The sequence below is a fragment of the Pteronotus mesoamericanus genome, unplaced genomic scaffold (assembly GCF_021234165.1).
Source record: "Pteronotus mesoamericanus isolate MK-2021 breed Mesoamerican mustached bat unplaced genomic scaffold, CSHL_Meso_final contig_82, whole genome shotgun sequence".
NCBI classification, from domain to species: Eukaryota; Metazoa; Chordata; class Mammalia; order Chiroptera; family Mormoopidae; genus Pteronotus; species Pteronotus mesoamericanus.
The window spans coordinates 16,709,998-16,727,686 of NW_026555265.1; the positions used below are offsets into that span (position 1 = coordinate 16,709,998).

General features: G+C 38.1%; 1 protein-coding gene across 1 annotated transcript in view; it reads left to right on the forward strand.

Annotated features, from left to right (window-relative positions):
• The window catches only part of MED12L (mediator complex subunit 12L), a 312,438-nt gene that overhangs the window by 77,715 nt on the left and 217,034 nt on the right, over window positions 1-17,689 (forward strand). The window contains exons 12-14 of the mRNA XM_054585210.1: window positions 11,414-11,545; window positions 14,058-14,184; window positions 16,473-16,687. Of these exons, the coding sequence (XP_054441185.1) occupies window positions 11,414-11,545; window positions 14,058-14,184; window positions 16,473-16,687 (474 nt within the window). The remainder of the gene's footprint in view (window positions 1-11,413; window positions 11,546-14,057; window positions 14,185-16,472; window positions 16,688-17,689) is intronic.

The window sequence follows — 17,689 nt, forward strand, 5'->3', positions numbered from 1 at the left end:
TTCAGGGTCTGTTTGTTCTGTTCACTAGTACAATGTCTGGGCCCACAGGTCCTGAGGAGACACAAAGCTTGTTTTGGGAGGCTCATAAAAATGCTCCTGAACAGTGAGCTGGAAGGGGAGATCCTTCTCTTTAGATACAGCCTGGAATGGTAGGAGTGAGTACAGTGTGAACTCTGTGTAAGTTGTCACTATTGCTAGTGGTGCCTGTTCAGATGTATAGTGGAATGTGTACAGGTAGAGGTGGGAGTGTGGCAGACAGGAGAGCACTCAGCTCTAAAATCAAGTTAGTGCATTTCTTTGGGGCATATGGACAATTCACTTAACTCTTGATGAGCATTAATATGTTCATTTGTGAAAGGACATTCTTTCTCCTGATGATACGAGAATGACGTGAAATTGTATGGATAAAACATTTAGATACTCATAGGGCCTAGAGGCAAATCCTAGCTACTGTTATTACTGATGATGTATTTTGGGAGACAGGAACTCTGGAGAGATGGAAGGAATATTATCCCTGGAGACTACTGTAGACAGACAGACAGACACCCCTACCCCCAACTGTCCTTCACGCAATCCATTAATCCATAAAGTAAGGCCAGGATCTGTCAGGCTTTTTTTTTTACATTCTTTGATTTTCACAAAGGCTTTTACTCTCAACACGGAAGCCGGTGGATGGGGTTGTCCCACCAAGGTGAGGTGGCTGCAATACCGTGTTGTGAAAGATATCATGTCCATTTCAGTGTTTAGGGTTTCTTTCTTTTTTCTTTTTTTTCTTTCTCTTTTTCCTTTTCTTTTCCTTTCCTTCATTTCATTTCTTCTTTTTTTCTTTTTAAGGTTGATTAATATAAACATTTTAGTCACTTTTTAAAACTAGCACTGAAGAGAGTCAAACAAGGCGAACGTCAGGCAAACAAGGAAAGCACACATACGTGACCTCCCACTGAGCTTCCCCGTGCTGAATTGTTACAACTGTTGTTATTAATGCTGACCATGGTCCTTCCTACTGGAACCTACTGTACTTAAGAAATTATGTTTTTCTACTGGCTACCCAAAGGAAGCATTGTTAATCTTTCATAGTTACTATTTTCTTCTTTTTAAAAATAAATTTATTAGTCAAAGGGCAAATCTATTAAAATGATTGGGGGGAAAAATTGTGTGTCCGAACATTCAGACTTTGCTGTTGCTGAGAAGGGCCAGTAATGCCTTCATTTAGATTGGTGTGTGCGTCGGTTTGTTTTTGATCACGTATACAAGTCTTTCTTCTTCAGACTTTTTAGTAATTTCATAGGCCTTGTTTTAAGTGTGTTATGTCATCTAATTTAATTTTTCCCTGGCCAGTGTGATGCATGTTTTAAAAAATTCTTCTGTCCCCATCTTTACAGGTGAGGAAACCGAGGCTTAGAGAGGATGAGTAAATTATCCAAGCTCCTACCCAGCTCATTGGTGAGAGAAAAGGAGTTGGAATCCTAAATGGTCCCAGAATGGCGCTCTTAGTTAGAGAGTACATTCTGTTCTTTGAACCTGTTTTAAAAATAATTTTATTTTAGGTAACTAAAGCCGAGCAAACAACTGTCAGATACAATTTTAGAAAAAGGAGTGTAAAACCTTTGTAATTGCCTTAAACAGTTTCCACATATTATTAATACTGGCACATATTTTTCTTAAGGAATAACCTCTAATTTTTAAAAGCTTGTTTGACAGTTTTAACATATTAAGCAATATTTAAGTGAGAAGAAAGTCCAAATCCTCGAGTTGATTAATCTGGCCTTTGTAGTACGGCACAGACTCGATGCCAACTCAGGCCTGGATTTGAATTCTGGCTTTGCTGCCAAGTGGCTGGGTAGCCTCGGACCAATTACTTGCCTCCTTCAGTATCATTCTCTCTGTCCAGTGCCCTTCCTAATGGAGTCCTCTTCCTATGAAGCATATGATAAACAGTAAATGCCAGTTGTTATGTTTTTGGCTGGGCAATTTTGGTTGTCAAGTCAGGAGAACCTAGCACATCTTTTAGAAATTGTTATTTCCCTTGTTCTCATATCTGTGTTTCCTTTGTTATTTGTAAAAGACAAACTGATGTGGCTCAGTTGGTTGGAGCGTTGTCCTATACACCAAAAGGTGTGGGTTCAATTCCCAGTCAGGGAACGTGCCTGTGTTGTGGGTTCTATCTCTGGTTCACATGCATACGGGAGGCAGCTAACTGATTCATGTTTCTCTTTCTCTCCACCCTTCCTCTTTCTCTAAAAGCAATGAAAAGGAAATGTTCTCAGTGAAGACTTCTTTGTTTTGTTTTGTTTTTTTTTAAAGGCAAGCAGTACAGTTTATTAGACCATACGTGATGACTTGGAAATTATGTCTAATGTTTTACTTATTTTCAGGATTAGAGACATGACACTTTTGAAGGACTTTCAGAGGGATTTACTTTGTGATTATAATTTTATCTCATGTATGACTTCAGTTATCATACAGTTATATATTTCTCAAAAACTTTTCTCCATTTGTATTATTTAAATGTTGATTTGACTGAGGGATAGCAAATTTATTTTTTGGCACAGTGCAAATTAAGGACAATTAGTTGATATAAATGCTTGAGAAATGCTTTTAATTTTGTTTTCTTATCTCTTTTTTTTCTCAGAACTGTACTATTTTTAACTGCTGTTTTGGAAAAAAAGGACATCTTTTTTGCTTTTATGGTGTACGTTTTGTTTCAACACTGATTCTGAGGATGTGAGATTAGGAAAACCTGCCCTTTTCCTCATCAGACATCAGCCATTCCAAATATCTTCTGGAAATGTACATGTGAAAACATATTTATGAAGATTTTCAATCATGAGTGCTATTTATATTTTAGTAATAAATCTTATGAGCTTGTTACTTTATATGGTGATTCTGTTAGAAATACTGTTTGTGACTGTGTCCAATAAGCTTATGTTCTATTAGCAGTTCAGACCAAGTTTTAACTTAAGCAACTTTTGAAATTCATCCAGATCTCCACAGTGTGCCTCAAACCACATGAATTGCTATCACTGCTCTACCTATCATTCCATATTATTTATTGGTTCTGTTAGATGAATAATGTTTTTATCCTGATATGACCATTTTGTTTAATGTTGACTAAGAGCGATTGATTATATTTATAAACATGTTCCTTTCAGTCGAAGATTAAAGAGCTATTAAAGAGCTTTATTTAGGGCCCTGACCAGTATGGCTCAGTTGGTTGGGTGTCGCACCACAAGGCAAAAGGGTGCTGGTCGATTCCCAGTCAGGGCACATACCTGGGGTGTGGGTTCGTCCCCGGTTGGGGCGCGTATGAGAGGCAGCTGAACGGTGTTTCTCCCCCTTTCTTTCTCTCTCCCATTCCCTCTCTCTAAAAAATAAATACGTACATAAATGAAATTTTTAAACAATTTTTTTTTAAAAGGAGCTTTATTCAGTATCTGATGTCCTGTCAAGTTTGCTGTTGCTTACAGTAACAAGCCATTGATTTTCCTTTTATGGTATTTATTTATTTATTTACTTTTAGAGAGGGGGAAGGGAGGGAGAAATAAAGAGGGAGAAATATTGATCTGTTGCCTCTTGCATGACTCCAGGTGGGGACCTGGCCTACAGTCCAGGCATGTGCCCTGACTAGGAATCGAACCAGTGACCTTTTGGTGTGTGGGATAATGCCCAACTCATTGAGCCACACCCGTCAGGGCTATGGTATTGGTTTATAATGTAGGTAGTATACTTAAAAATTCCTTATTATAAAATGGTAAACAATCTCACCAAATACCTTCTAATTTCTAAAGGAAATCTGCCTCAGATGTAGTTGCCAATTATTTTCCCATCTTTGTTTGTTAACGAATATAAACCATGTGACTAGATTCTAGATACCATTAGGTTGTTGAGTAAGAATTGAATTAAGCTTAATTTATTAGGTTTGTGTCACCCTCCCCTAAGAAAGAAACAATGTGACAAATCCCCCTTATGATGAAAACTTTCTTCACATTTGAAACTTCTTTACTATAGATGGAGATAGCACTCTTATTGATGATTATTTGCAAAAATTAATAATTTTAGTATTTTACCACTGTGGGTGTGTCCCAAGTTAAGCAGGCAGATGAACAATTCTGTTTTTTTAAGGAAACTTACTGATTTTGAATTTTTGAATTATTCTCATTATAGAAGTTTCTTCTGCTTGTGATTGTTACACACGCAGTACATGAATACATTCTGGATATGAAGGAGTCCCTTTCAGCCAACAACCTGGAATCCTGCCCCATTTTCCTGCCGAGAATGGGGGGCTACCAGAGCCCCTGCCATTGAGCCAGACTCGCAAGCCCGTGACCTAGCAGCTTTGAGATAATGTAACATTTTTCAGCCTTTAGGCCTCATTTTGCTCAACAATCACGTGAAAGCAGTGAAATGGGGAGTACTGTGTTTTGTGAGCTGTAACCGCCGTTCATTTGGGCTCATATACTTTGGATACTTTCCTAGGCACATTTATGTCTGTAGATATGAACACTTAAGACTCTAACAGGATTTTTCTCTGCTCAGCATTGTCCATCACATTTTGCTTGTTAATTTTGTTCTATCTGTGGGGCTTAATTCTTCTATAAAGTTTTTCATTTGTCTGGGTTGTTGGTGGTGGTGGGGTAGATAATTATTTTGTGTGAACTGTTGCCTTATCCTTTCAAATATTTGTTCCTTTTTCTTCCCATTGACTAATCTTTTAGAGTGATAATAAATAATAGTGTTGGGGCCAGCATCCTTGATTCATTAAATTAAGCATGGAAATGCTTCTGGTGTTTTATACTTAGTCAACTTTCGGTTTACATCAGACATTTTTCCATGTTAAGTAAGTGTATCTATGTGTGGGGAAGGGAGATAAGATATTAGACGCCCCCCGCCCCCAACCATTCTCCTTGTGTTTTCCTTCAGTTTCATGTAGTACAGTACATTGCTTTTATATTCTTTAAAAAATATCTGTTGAACTTACCATGTGCACTTGGGCGCTGTGGTAGATGTTGAAAATATAATCATGAAGAAGGCACCTCCCAGCCTTATACAAGCATCGAGTCTAACAACTGTTAGAGGCAGAATTGAAGTCTTTGGTAATTTATTCCTATGGCTTCCTTTTTTTCTATGACAGTTGGATTAGAAGTTTGGCTGGTTACTAGAGAGGTAGGAGTCAGGGCTGGGACCGTGGGTGGCAGTGGTTGGTTGGAGTGGGGTCTGTGTGACCCACTTGGGAGACTCCCATATCACCATGATGCCCTTGTGCTTCCAGTTCTTGCTTCACCAGTGATTGGGAGCAACAGGAAGTATGGGCTTTGGCATTAGGCCTTCTAGTTCTCCCATTTTCGATCTCTGTTCCCTTGGCCACCTTACTTACCCTCCAAACCTCTGTTTTCATATCTATAAAATGGGACTAGCAATGCCTACTTCCAAGTATCTTGTCGAGGTTAGAGATTATCTAAGTAAAACACCTAGTGCCTGCTCAATAAATATTTTCGATTTTTACTACTGCTACTATCTGTGGTTGGAAATTTACAGCTGTTACTATTGTTGCCATGATTACATGTTTCATTTATACCCAGGCCAGAATTCAGGTTCTTGACCCCCTTGTCTCAGACGTACTTTCTTTAGTAGTTCTCAGAGGTGTGTGTCCTCTTCCTAATGGACATTTGAAGCCAGTAGCTGCAGATCTAATAACCAGGAAGCTATGTTTTGAAAGATGTATATTACATGGAAGTCAGTATCAATATTACAGAAAAAGGAAACAGTACTCTGAGGCTGTAAGCACCAAGCGTGGACGGCAGAAGAGCCCAGAGCAGCTTGGGGCTCACTCAGAAGCCCACTGTGTACACTGGGGCTGGGGGAAGGGGGATCGTCAAAATCCCTTCCCAGGTTCCTTTGACATGCGTGTTGCTCTGCTTACCTAATTTATTTCCCCAGAGTTATGTTGTCGCAGGAGTTCCATGAACTGCTGAGTGATCTGTTAGGCAAATCATTGAACATCTTTATGTCTTGGTTTTTCTGTCTGCAAAACGGGGATACTAATAATTAGCTCATAGAAAATGAAGGTTAAAATAATTCCTACAACACATTTCTTGCAGTCTCTGTAAATTGAGTAAGCACTTAATAAATATTGATTATCTCTATTACTGCTACCTTCAAATTTGCCAAGTTACCTTCCTTTGGTGACTTTGAAAGTGATTTAGTCTATACTATGCTATTTTACTTTTTAAATTTATTGGGTGAATGAGAATATTTACATTTAAGATCGAGAACTTCACATTTTTAACTTCTGTTGTGTCTGCTTAGGTCAGTTATTGGTGCTAAGACGCTACTATGACTAAAATAAGCAATAAGTACTCTAAAAAGCCTATTCTACAAAATAAATATTTGACCAGAATGTAAACAATTTCATTTGGTCAGGACTAGTCTCTTTTAATACCCAAAACATTTCATGAGGCGGAGCACTGAGCATTGTACCCACGAGTAGCTGATAGAGTGATTTTTCCCTTGTGTTCAGAGGATCTCCTGAAGTCTTCACTGCCCATCAAAGCCCCGGATCCAGAGTGTAGCAATAAAGTCGAGAGGATGGGGTGCTAGAACTGGTAACCTCTCCTTTGAACCACTTGGGGCAGGAGGAAGAACAGTACTCCCAGAAAAAGCAGGGGTGCGGCTCCTGGCGGAGGGAAGAATGGCGGGCAAACAGAGAGCAGGCCTTGTTTGAGGGCTGAGAACGCCCCCTTTTGGTTTGGAGAGGACTTGGGATTTACTGCTAATCATGCACCTCTGACCTCCCCTTTTCTGCTTTCACTTGCAAGTCTCTCCCATCTTCCTTTCTTATTTATCTGTTTTTAATTGGATAATGAAATAGAGAAATAAAAACAAAACAACCCCCACAAAGTTTTTCATATTTCCACCACTGGAGACACATTCTTTCACCTGTGACCCATCAGCATGGACCTTTTTTCTCCCTGTAAGGTCACTCTTTTTTTACTTGACCTGTTTATGGGCCGTGTTCAGATTTCAGAAGGAATCTTTGTCAGTTCTTGGGGCTGAGAGAGAGAGTGTTTCCATTGCACCTTTCACAGATGCTTGGAGCACTCCTATCTTTTTACTTTAACATAACTTCCTTGGGCTATGTTCTCAGAGATTGAATTATTGGAGCAAATAAGATGAACTTTTAAGACTCTTGTTATATAATAGAAATTATATTCAAAAGGGAAGTACCAGTTTTTATTCCTACAAAGTGATGCATGAGAATCTATTTATAGCTAGTGCCTTGAATAGGGCCTGGTAGTAGTAGGTGCTCAATTCATACTCGTTGAATGAATTATTAAGTAAATGAATGAGTGAGGCTACTGCCAATTCATGGTACTCTTCTTCAGTGTGTTCTCATTAAACTTTTTTTCAGATTTGTAATTTTGTATTGTAGCCTCTTATATTTGTCATTTAATTGGCAGTCCTCTGCTGCTGTAATTCTTTGAACCACACCATGCTTTCTACTTCTTATGTGTTTGCTTGAAACTACTTAGAATTAATTTCCAATTGTTGCTGTAACAAGTTATCAGAAACAGAGTGGCTTAAAACAGCACAGGTTTGTTCTCTCCTGGTTCTGGAGGTTGTGATCTTAATGGGTTGTAATCAAGCTGTCCGGGCTGCTTCCCTTCCAGAGGCTCTGGGGGAGGATCCGTCTCCTTGTGTCTCCCAACTTCAGAGGCCTCAGCTTGTGTTCGCTCACCCCATGGTCAGAGCCAATGGCAGAGCACCTTCAGATCCCTCCTTGACTCTGACTCCTGCTTCCTCTGTCTTAGTTCTTTTTCTGACGCTTCTCCTCCCTTCCCCTTATAAGCCGCTGTGTGATTACTTAAGGGCCACCCAATAATCCAGCATACCGCCCCCCAGTCTCAAGATCCTTAGTCACTGTCCAGAGTCCCTTTTGCTGTTTAAGATAACGTACTCACAGGTCCTGGGATTAGAGTGAGGACATCTTTGGGGGTGGGAGAGATTATTCTGCTTCTCATGTACTTTATTTTTGCCTTTTTTCATCTCTGTTTTGAAACGTAATTGTTTAAGATATTTCTTAAAAGCTACCTTCTAAAAGAAACATCTTATAAACCCCTTTAGTTGTCTCTCTGCTCCTGGTGAATGTCATTGTGTTTCTGAGATAATTTTTCATGCCCTCTTCTATTCATCTAAATTATTTACATCGTATCTGTTTCACTGAATTTCCATCTTGTTGAAGTCAGAGCCTGTATTTAATTCATATCTTGAACTACTAACATACCTCAGATATTTCCCTTGCAGTTCTTATGTCTTAAAATAATATTTATTAAGTTGCACTTAAACAGTTGTTGGCTGTTTAAAGAAAAGGAGCTTAATATTTTTAGAAATTTGTTTTTAGGATGAAAATGCATTTCCACTTCCTATTTGAAGTCATGATGTCCTGTTGACAGGGAGTTAATTTGTAAAATAGCATCTGGCAGACAATTGGAAGTCACCCTCTAATACTTTTCTTACAGTTGATTGGTGCAGAGCAGTGGGGAAGGGTACAAGGCATTGGTATGTGGGGACCATGAGCCATGGACATCTGTTTGAATAAACCTGATGGAGTGTGCCCTGGAACTGCTGTTGAGAGTCAAATAAACAAAATACTCCATTTTTGATAATTAGTGGTAAATCCACATATAATGTGGACCAAAACTTCGTAGTAAATAGGGGAAAAAAGGTTTGAACATGATGGTATTTTGAAAAATAATGCTAAAATGACAAAAATTTATTTTATAGCTATTTTTAATAATGAAGAGGTAATGAAATGCTTTATTACCAAGTATATAAATATATAATTACTCATATTGCAGAGATAGCTTGCTTTTTTTAAGTTGGTGTAACATGACCTAGTTTTTCCAGTACGATCTTCTGAGAAGTTAGTGTAGGTTGCCATAAAACCCCTTTCGTAATATGTTCGTGTTTCTCTGAAAATCCGCGCAGAACCTGCCCATTCCTGCCTCCCTCCTCCAGTGTCCCAAGGAAAGAGTGACATCATTTGGCAGGCTGTTTGATATTCAGAAAGGAGTGGACTTCGCACTATTGGAATCTGGACAGTATGGGAAAAAACTTTTTGGTTGAAAATAGAATTTAAATGTGTAATTTGTTAACGTGCACAGTTGGTGAGAAGACAGGGAAATTTCTGTGATAAAATTTTGAAAACTCAGTCTTTCAGCAGCATTCTTCCTGTTCTTTAAAATTCCCTTAATTCCTAGTAATCACAAATTGAGACTACAACTGCAGGTAGAAGGCAGGCCTGTCTTCCAGTTAAGCTCTCAGATGTGTGTAAGCTGGGACAGACGGATGTTCACCTCCTTTGGGATATAGAAGGTGCAGGCTATGAGACTTGATTACTTCCTCCTCCATCCTATCAAAAACGTCTTGTTGTTTTATGATTAGTTGTCTCTCCTGCTTTTCCTGCTACAAGGTGAACTTTTTGAGAACAGGCACCAGATCTTTTAAACTGTTGTTTTCCAGCATATATATTCTCATCGGTACTTCATACATGCTTTGGAAGTTGAATTGACTCCTTCCTAGGACTTGCTTTCTAGCATATTACTCCAAACCACTGGTCATATGTGGATGTGTTAAAAAGAAGTCTTTTCCTTTATATGTTCTTTTCTGTACATCTCTAGGGCAAGCAGAGCCTGTTACTTAAATTGGGTATGTCAACTACTTATCCTTCTGGAGCATATATTCTTCTGATTTTTATGAAGCAGAAGGAAGTAAAAAGTGGTGTAAATGTGGATATGCTTGCTGCACATTACTTAGTAGACTTGTTTATTAAAAACAGGTGGCAGTATTTTTAGGGTAACTTCTTTTGTTCCCTTTAATATTCTACATGTAAGCATTTGGTGCTTTACTAGACTGGCTTTTATATTTTTGTTTCCTCTGGGTTAGATTGAATCCAGGCAGGAATTCCTCCCAGTTCACTTTCTTTTTTTAAATGTTATGTTCAATCTTTGTATATTTTAATTGAATTATTTCTCTTGCTTTAAATCAGGGCACCGAGAGAGCTCCTTTTGAAATATCTGTCCCAGATAACTTAACTTCTGTTTTGTTTTGAGTCGAGATGTTTTTAATGAAATTTATGGTAGGATGGGTAAAAGTCTGGGATAAACTGATTTTTATGATCTGAATTGTTTACTAGTGTTTAAAAGCTGATTAGGGATTCTTATCCTGAGATCCTTGGATATTTTCTCACAGTTTACAAACTTCAGTGTACTAAATATGCACGTGTGTGAATACACAGATATACAAGGGTTGACAAACGTGGGTTTACAGTTTTGAGTACGTGAAATACAGTTTATTCTTGTATTAAATAGTTTCCATACAAACAGCTGTCAGCCCTCTTTTGCCACCCCCTGTGTATTCTTCCAGGAAATGTGCTCACAGCTCAATTAGGAATCATAGTCCTAATTGAGCTTATGGATTTTAAAACATTAACAATATTTCACATAGCATATAAGTGCTAATGCTATCCTGTTGTGTTTTTTTTTTTTTTTTTGACATAGTGTTTATACAGTTGGGCAAATATTAAAAACTTGCAGTTGATGTTCATTCATTGGTTGGCAGGGATCCTCTAAGAGAAAAGGCCAGATTGCATAGAAGGATGATCCCCTGCTGACTGACTTCCTCCTCTCTCCCCGCTAATTCATGTAACTTGGGTCTCTGTGACTTTTCTTTGACTCCTCTCATCCTCAGTCTGTGGGGCCCATTGACGGGCCATGGCAACTACAGCTTATAGTTCTGGTGGCTGTGCTCAGCCCTACATAGACCTGGGCCACTGTCCTTTGTTAACTGTGTCTGCTTTTAACTTTTATTTTGGTATTTTTGGCAGTTATTTTTCATATTTGTTGTTTCTGTTGCAGTGGGTCTTTGATTAGCAGCCTGCCCACCCCGCTACTGTGTTTCTTTCCATTTCTCATTGGACTGGGAGATTTGATAGCCTGGCTGTGAGTGAGGGCCTGAGGCGATCAGCAGTGGAGTGAAGTGCTTGGACTTCATAATGCCTGTTCTTGATATTCATTGGTCTCTTTCCCTTTCTGTTTGTTGCCTTTTGAAATTGAGTTCTGGAGGATCGATAGGGCTGGGTTATGATCCTGCGTAGGTGAAGGTTTATGAAATTCTCATTCTCTTGGAAATGTCACAGATTCCCCTGTTAGAAGTAAATGATTTCCTTCCTTATGACTGAAGTTTTACTCCTTGTATTTCAATTACAAAGTGATTTGGAAACACTTTGTAAAATGATTAATAAAATGAAACAAATAAACTTTCGAGTTTTAGATAATTGCATTGCCTGCTTTTCCTGACTCTCATTGGGTGACTGTTTCATTTGATCTGGCTGGTACCCCTTTCTCTTGGTCATTAGGTTGCCCCCAACGATGAAGCGGTGGTGACACTGTTGTGTGAATGGGCTGTGAGCTGTAAACGGTCAGGCAAGCACAGGGCGATGGCTGTGGCAAAACTCTTGGAGAAGAGGCAAGCGGAAATTGAGGCAGAGGTAGGTTGTTTTCTTCCTACTTGCTGAATGCCATCATTTAAAAATAATGTTTGGAAAGGATTCTTTTTTCTTATCCTCATTATGCTATTTTTTTTCTTTTGAAGGAAAAAGGGAGAATGTACAAATTCACCTAAGGACTTCATAGTAGGCTCCCTCTAAGTTAATGAAGCCCATAGTTTATATACTGGACTAACTTATAATTATCTTTTAAGATATAACTTTAATATCTAACTAAGAACAAAGAAATCTCCCTTTGTGAGGTTAAGATACATATGCAAACACACACATATTTTATATTACTCTACATGTTTGTGAATATATTTATATGTTATGAAATTTAAAGCCACATAATATTAGTAGAACCAGAAATATTTTGTCTATCAAATTATAAATACTTATTATAAAAAAATTATAATTTTTTTGAGACTGTATTCTGGCCTCAGAGAAAAGCAATTAAAGCCTCAGAAGCAGAGCTAACTTCATAAGCATGAGCTTTCGTTGAAGGGAAAGGGAATATTTTTCAGGGAGCCTGCTTTGGTGCCTGTGAGGTTCAGCAGGGACTGCTCCAGAGAAGGCGTGTGTGATCTGACCAGGCCCCGCCCTCTCTCACCCAGGCACCTGCAGGGCCCTCTCCCTGTCTCTCTGCAGACAGAGCCATCTTTTCAAAATGGAAATATATCACATTGTCCCTCACTAAAACTCTGTGACATCTCCTTATGTGGCCCACAGAGCCTCACATGAACTGCCCTGCCTGCGTTTCCCACCTCGTCTCCTTCTTTTCTCCCCTGGGACACACACAGGTACATGCCTCCTTGGTCTTCTTGTCCCTCCAGACTCGTTTTTATCTTTGGGTCTTTGCTCATACTGTTCCTTCTGATGGCACACCCTGCTCCCCAGTTCTTACCTGGCCAGTTTCTTTCTACCATTCCTATTTGAGAAAGTGTCGCTTTGTTTGTAGCATTGCTAGCCCCCCATGTGTCACCTTCTCAGGAAGATCTTTCATGTACCACTGTGTCCACGGTGAATGGCACCCACCACCCTCCAGTCACTCTTCTCGCATCACTCTGTTTTCCTTTTCTCATTGGCTTACTGTTTAAGGCCTGCCTTTCTCTAGAATGTAGGCTTGGCAGTAGGGACCTTGGTGCCCAGAATAGTACTCAGCGCATAGGAGGTGCTCAAAATGTTGCATAAATGGATGAGCACCTGGCTGGCTCTCTGATACTGATAATGCACCCACTTCCTATGAAGCTATTAAAAAATGAAATAGGAAGAATATTTTCATTGACATGTCTGTTGGGAAAGCACTGTTCCAGATACAAAAGGTCGTGTTAAAATTGGGGCTTGAAGATACTGATGTTAAGGTGTAAAACATGAGCCCATTTACAATGTGCAAATTAGGGAAAGTGTTTCATTACTTTTTTCCTACACATTTATGAATAGTTATAGACTATTCTACAGTAAATTGCAATGATTAAATTTTAGTAACAAAAGTTGAATTTTTCAGATTTTATTGTTGCTTTTGGATCGTTGTTGTCATTCCCTCCCTTCTCTGAAGGTGTCCCAGAACACACACACATGCGTGCGCACGCACACATACACACACAGTCACTTTCAGAAGAGGTTCACACATAGATTACTCTGTAATTTTAGTAGGTATAAATGTATTCTTTCAGAGATGTTTAAGATAATTGATTTCTAATGAACATCATCATTTTTGAAATTTGATTTTTGTAAAGAGAGGATCGCTCGGATAAATATCTTAATGTAAAATTAGTATCTTAATATTAAAAAATAAGGTTTAAAATTATATCGAAAAGAATAGAAAACAAGGATCTGACTGCTTCTCAACAGTTTCTTTTCTCTTCTTCTAGTAAGTTCTGTCTAAAGAATACAGAAGTTCAAGAACTTCTTTAAATGGGTTTCTGTTTCATGAACTGTGGAGATTCCCAGAGGTTCTGAGAAATCTTGTTGGTGACATGTAATGAAGCAGTGAAAGGCTCTTATTGTGTTAGTTTTCTCATTTGATACTCCACTTCCCCACATGCACTTGTAAACTTACCCACTGGACAAAAACAAACACAAAAGAATTAAACTCATTAATACATGCCCAAATATTTTTTAGGGGGAATACAGTTAAACATGAGCTAAATAAAAATGAAGACACCTCAAGTTATTTTTTAGCAATTTGCACAGGAATAATGAGTAGTTTATTTTGTATTATGTTGTATATTCAAAGGATACTCATACACTGTGCAGAGTTTATAATTCATATGAATAATATTTTCCATAAAGACTTTGTTTGAAATCATTTGAATTGTTCTGGGGTAGTTCCCTCAACTTTTAGAAATTATATTTACCTACTATGCATGGCCCACAAAGATATACAGAAATCTTAATTAGTTTTACATTTTATCTGAGAACTTAACATGAATACAAAACTAACAGATTCATCCACCACTGTGACTATACTTGGCCTTTATAATTAACTGTGCTTGTTTATTTTTAATTTTAGAGATGTGGGGAATCAGAGGTCTTAGATGAAAAGGAATCCATTTCTTCGGCATCTCTTGCTGGACCTAGTTTGCCTGTTTTCCAGAATGTTCTGCTGAGGTTTTTAGATACACAGGCCCCCTCATTGTGTAAGTAAAGCTTTTTGCTTCTAGATATTAAATAAGAGAATGACTCCCATTTTTTTGAACTGATTCTTCTTTTTCTTATTTGTATGCTGCTTTAGAAAACAATTTTATTTATTTATTTTTAGAGATAGGAGAAGGGAGGGAGAAAGAGTGGGAGAAAAACATGGATGTGGAAGAGAAACATTGATTGGTTGCCTCTCACATGTGCCCCAACCAGGGACCACACGTGCAACCCAGGCATGTGCCCTGACCGCGGATTGAACTGGTGATCTTTCGCCTAGTGGGCTGATGCTCAACTAACTAAGCCACACTGGTCAGGGCTCTTATTTGCATCATATCAAAAGTTCTTGGCACTGAATATAAGGTACATTTTACTGAGCAAAATTTATGTGGCATGTTTTCATTGGAGACTTCTGTGCAATTTTAAAATCAGGTGAACTTCAAAGGCTTAAAATTTTGTAGAGTTTAAAAAATAAAGCACCTCCTTCCTTTATATCTAACTGGACTAATTTTCCCTTGCTAGATCTTTCTTACCAAAATAGAGGAGCTAAGAGCCCTGTGATGTTTTACTACATATTATGATTTGGAATTTTCTCTTTTCAAAACATTTTCTAAATTTCTTATTTTCTAACTTCGTATCTTAAAAGGTGGGTGGTGGAGTGAGGAAAGGAATCAAACAACAGCACTTTTTAACCAGGTCCTAGATACAAGGAAATTATTTCTAAAGATGGTTGGCTGCTTGCCAGCCCTCTTGGATGTTCATGTCATCTTATGTTCTTTTTCTGTTTCTTTTTTTTTCCTGTAGTTGGTGGGAAGTTGAGGGTTTGGGGAATAAACAGCCACCCAGGGGGTTTATACTGTGGGTGGACACTAAAAAAATCATGTTGTGTGAGTTAAGTGGGCTTGATCTTATTCTGAGGCTTTTGTATATCAAAGTATAGCAGGGAGGGTTTAGGATAGATAGTAATAGAACAACAGAAAAATGGCAAGAAGTGGAAAGTGAAAGAAAAGGGAGGGAAAGAGTGGAGGAGAGGGTTAGGGAGATGTTTGTGGAAAAGAAAGAGGTAAAGCAGCAAGAAACAGTAGTGCTTCCAACTGTGCTGAGAAATGCCTCTTTCGCGCTGAGTGACGCCTGGGGATGAGGGTCTCTTAGTTATTTGGTTGCTGGTATAGGAGAGAAGAAAGACAGAGCTGGAATCGAGCTGATGGGTGGAATGTCGGGAACAGTAATGAAACAGGGAAAAAGAAGTAGGGAAAATGAAAAGATAGAAGAGATGCCGGATAGAAAATACATTGTCAGCTATGGAAATTAGCAGCTCTAACTCACAGTGTGTTGCAGGGGAGACTAGGTTTGCCATTTGCTTTCCTCATCTTGGCTCACTCCTGTCCTCTCTTTGGGAGAAACTTCCCACCTCAGTGCCTTTGCTGGTTCTGGATTCCCTTTTCTGTCAGAGAAAGCTGTTTTATTTCTCTGTAGAGGTTGCTGTCATTGAACTTGGTGATGGGCGAGAACAAACTTTTAGGCTTAAGGTTTAGGGAACTGAGTTTCTTGTTGTCTGGACCCATCTTTTTCTCTCAGTGTTTGTGAATGTGATGGGACCAGAGATGGCTTTGCAGGGTTAGTCTTAACATTTTTTAACTGCTCAAAGTACAGATAGGGAATTTGAGAGTACAATTACATATTAAAAGTCATAATGTAAGGTAAATAGACTGGTTATGTATTGAAAAAAGACTGAAGAGCTCCTGTTCTTGCCTTTCAATTTCATTTTTTTCTTTTTCTTTTCAGTGTATCCCACTCACTTTTGTTTCAAATACCTTTCGAATTGCGGTTCTGTTGTGAAGTTCCCTTCAAATAGTTCGCAGTGTGCCCCACAAATACACAGGCACACTCAAACTATAAAAAATAGTCATGAGCAGTTTTAATAATAAAACCAGAAGATAATAGTCTAGATCTACCTTTTCTTTTAAACCTGAAATGTTTTGTGTTTATATTATTTTTAAATGGTTATTCATTTGCCAGGGGCCACTATCTTTAAATTTGAAATTGTACTTAGCAAACTGGATAGTATTTTTCAATTACAGTGGGACAGTCAAAACCTATGTGCCATAGTGCCTCATAGTAAATTTTCCAATGATATCTTATTTTGTAAAAAAAAAAAAAAAAAAAAAAAAAAAGAAAACTGTGAAAAGTGGTGAATATATTGTTAGGCCATAGATATTGTTTTTTTTAAAATTTATTTTTTATTTTAACGTGTTCAGAGGGACTGAATTTTTGAACTCTTTCTTTCTAGCGGATCCAAACAGTGAATGTGAAAAGGTAGAATTTGTGAATCTGGTGCTGCTCTTCTGTGAGTTCATCCGACACGACGTCTTCTCTCATGATGCATACATGTGCACCCTCATATCTCGAGGAGACTTGTCAGTCACTGCCTCAACGCGGCCACGGTCACCAGCAGGAGACAATGTCGATGAACACTATCCAAAGGACCATGATGTGAAAATGGAGGTAATGGCCCTGGGCGTGGCATGACTATTCCATGCCCTCTCCTTCCCCCTCCTGCTCCCCACCCCAAACTCTGCTGTGACCCACTAGGAGGAGGATTATTTCATGGTGGAAGGGTGATCACTTTTTAACTGTATTCTCTTGTTACAAAGTTCATTTATCTCTACTCCCCACTCACAAAAACAACTGGACTATAATTTTGATCTTCCAGAATTTTCTTTTGGATCCTCTAAAACTATTAATGAAAAGATTTGACAGGCATGAATTTTTTCTTTGGATTGAAATTATATGCTTCTAGTTTTATGTATCTCTAATCTTCAGTTTTCCTTTAATGTTGTGCTTCAAAATTGGACTTGTTTTGGCCTGAAAATCCTGGCTCAGTTTTTGTTCTAAGGAACATCTTCCCCAATGTGTATTGGTTATTACTTGTATCACTCTTTTATACATAATGGGAAAGTCTGTTTTAGTCTTAATGTATCATATTTTCATTTCAATTAATTAAAAACTTAATCTCTACTTTTCAATTGCTTTAAAATTGTTCTTTGCAACAGAAGATTTTATGCTGCGAGTAGCACTTCATAATTTCCTGCCATTTTCCGATATTTTGGACATTGTTCTAGATAGTTATGGACATTTTGGAGGCCAAAAAAAGAAAAAAGAAAACACATGAAGTTGGTGATGGGAAATAGTAGAAAATGGTGAGAGATTGTGACAGTTTAAAAATAAAGCCTCATATTGGTTCTGTGAGAGTTTAAGCATATATTATATTTTTAAAACAGTGACTATTCTTATTTAAAAACTTACATTAAAATTGCATACATTGATTTATAGTTTATACTCTTAAGATTTGGTGACTAAATGGTACAGTAATTTTAAAAAAAAATATTTCTTTGATGATATAAATGCTTTTGATTGTAAATTTATCCACATTGTAAGTTATGTGGGTTAAACAAAAAAGCACAACACTAAAATTACTTCAGCTGTTTAGGCTTTTTCTGTGTTTCT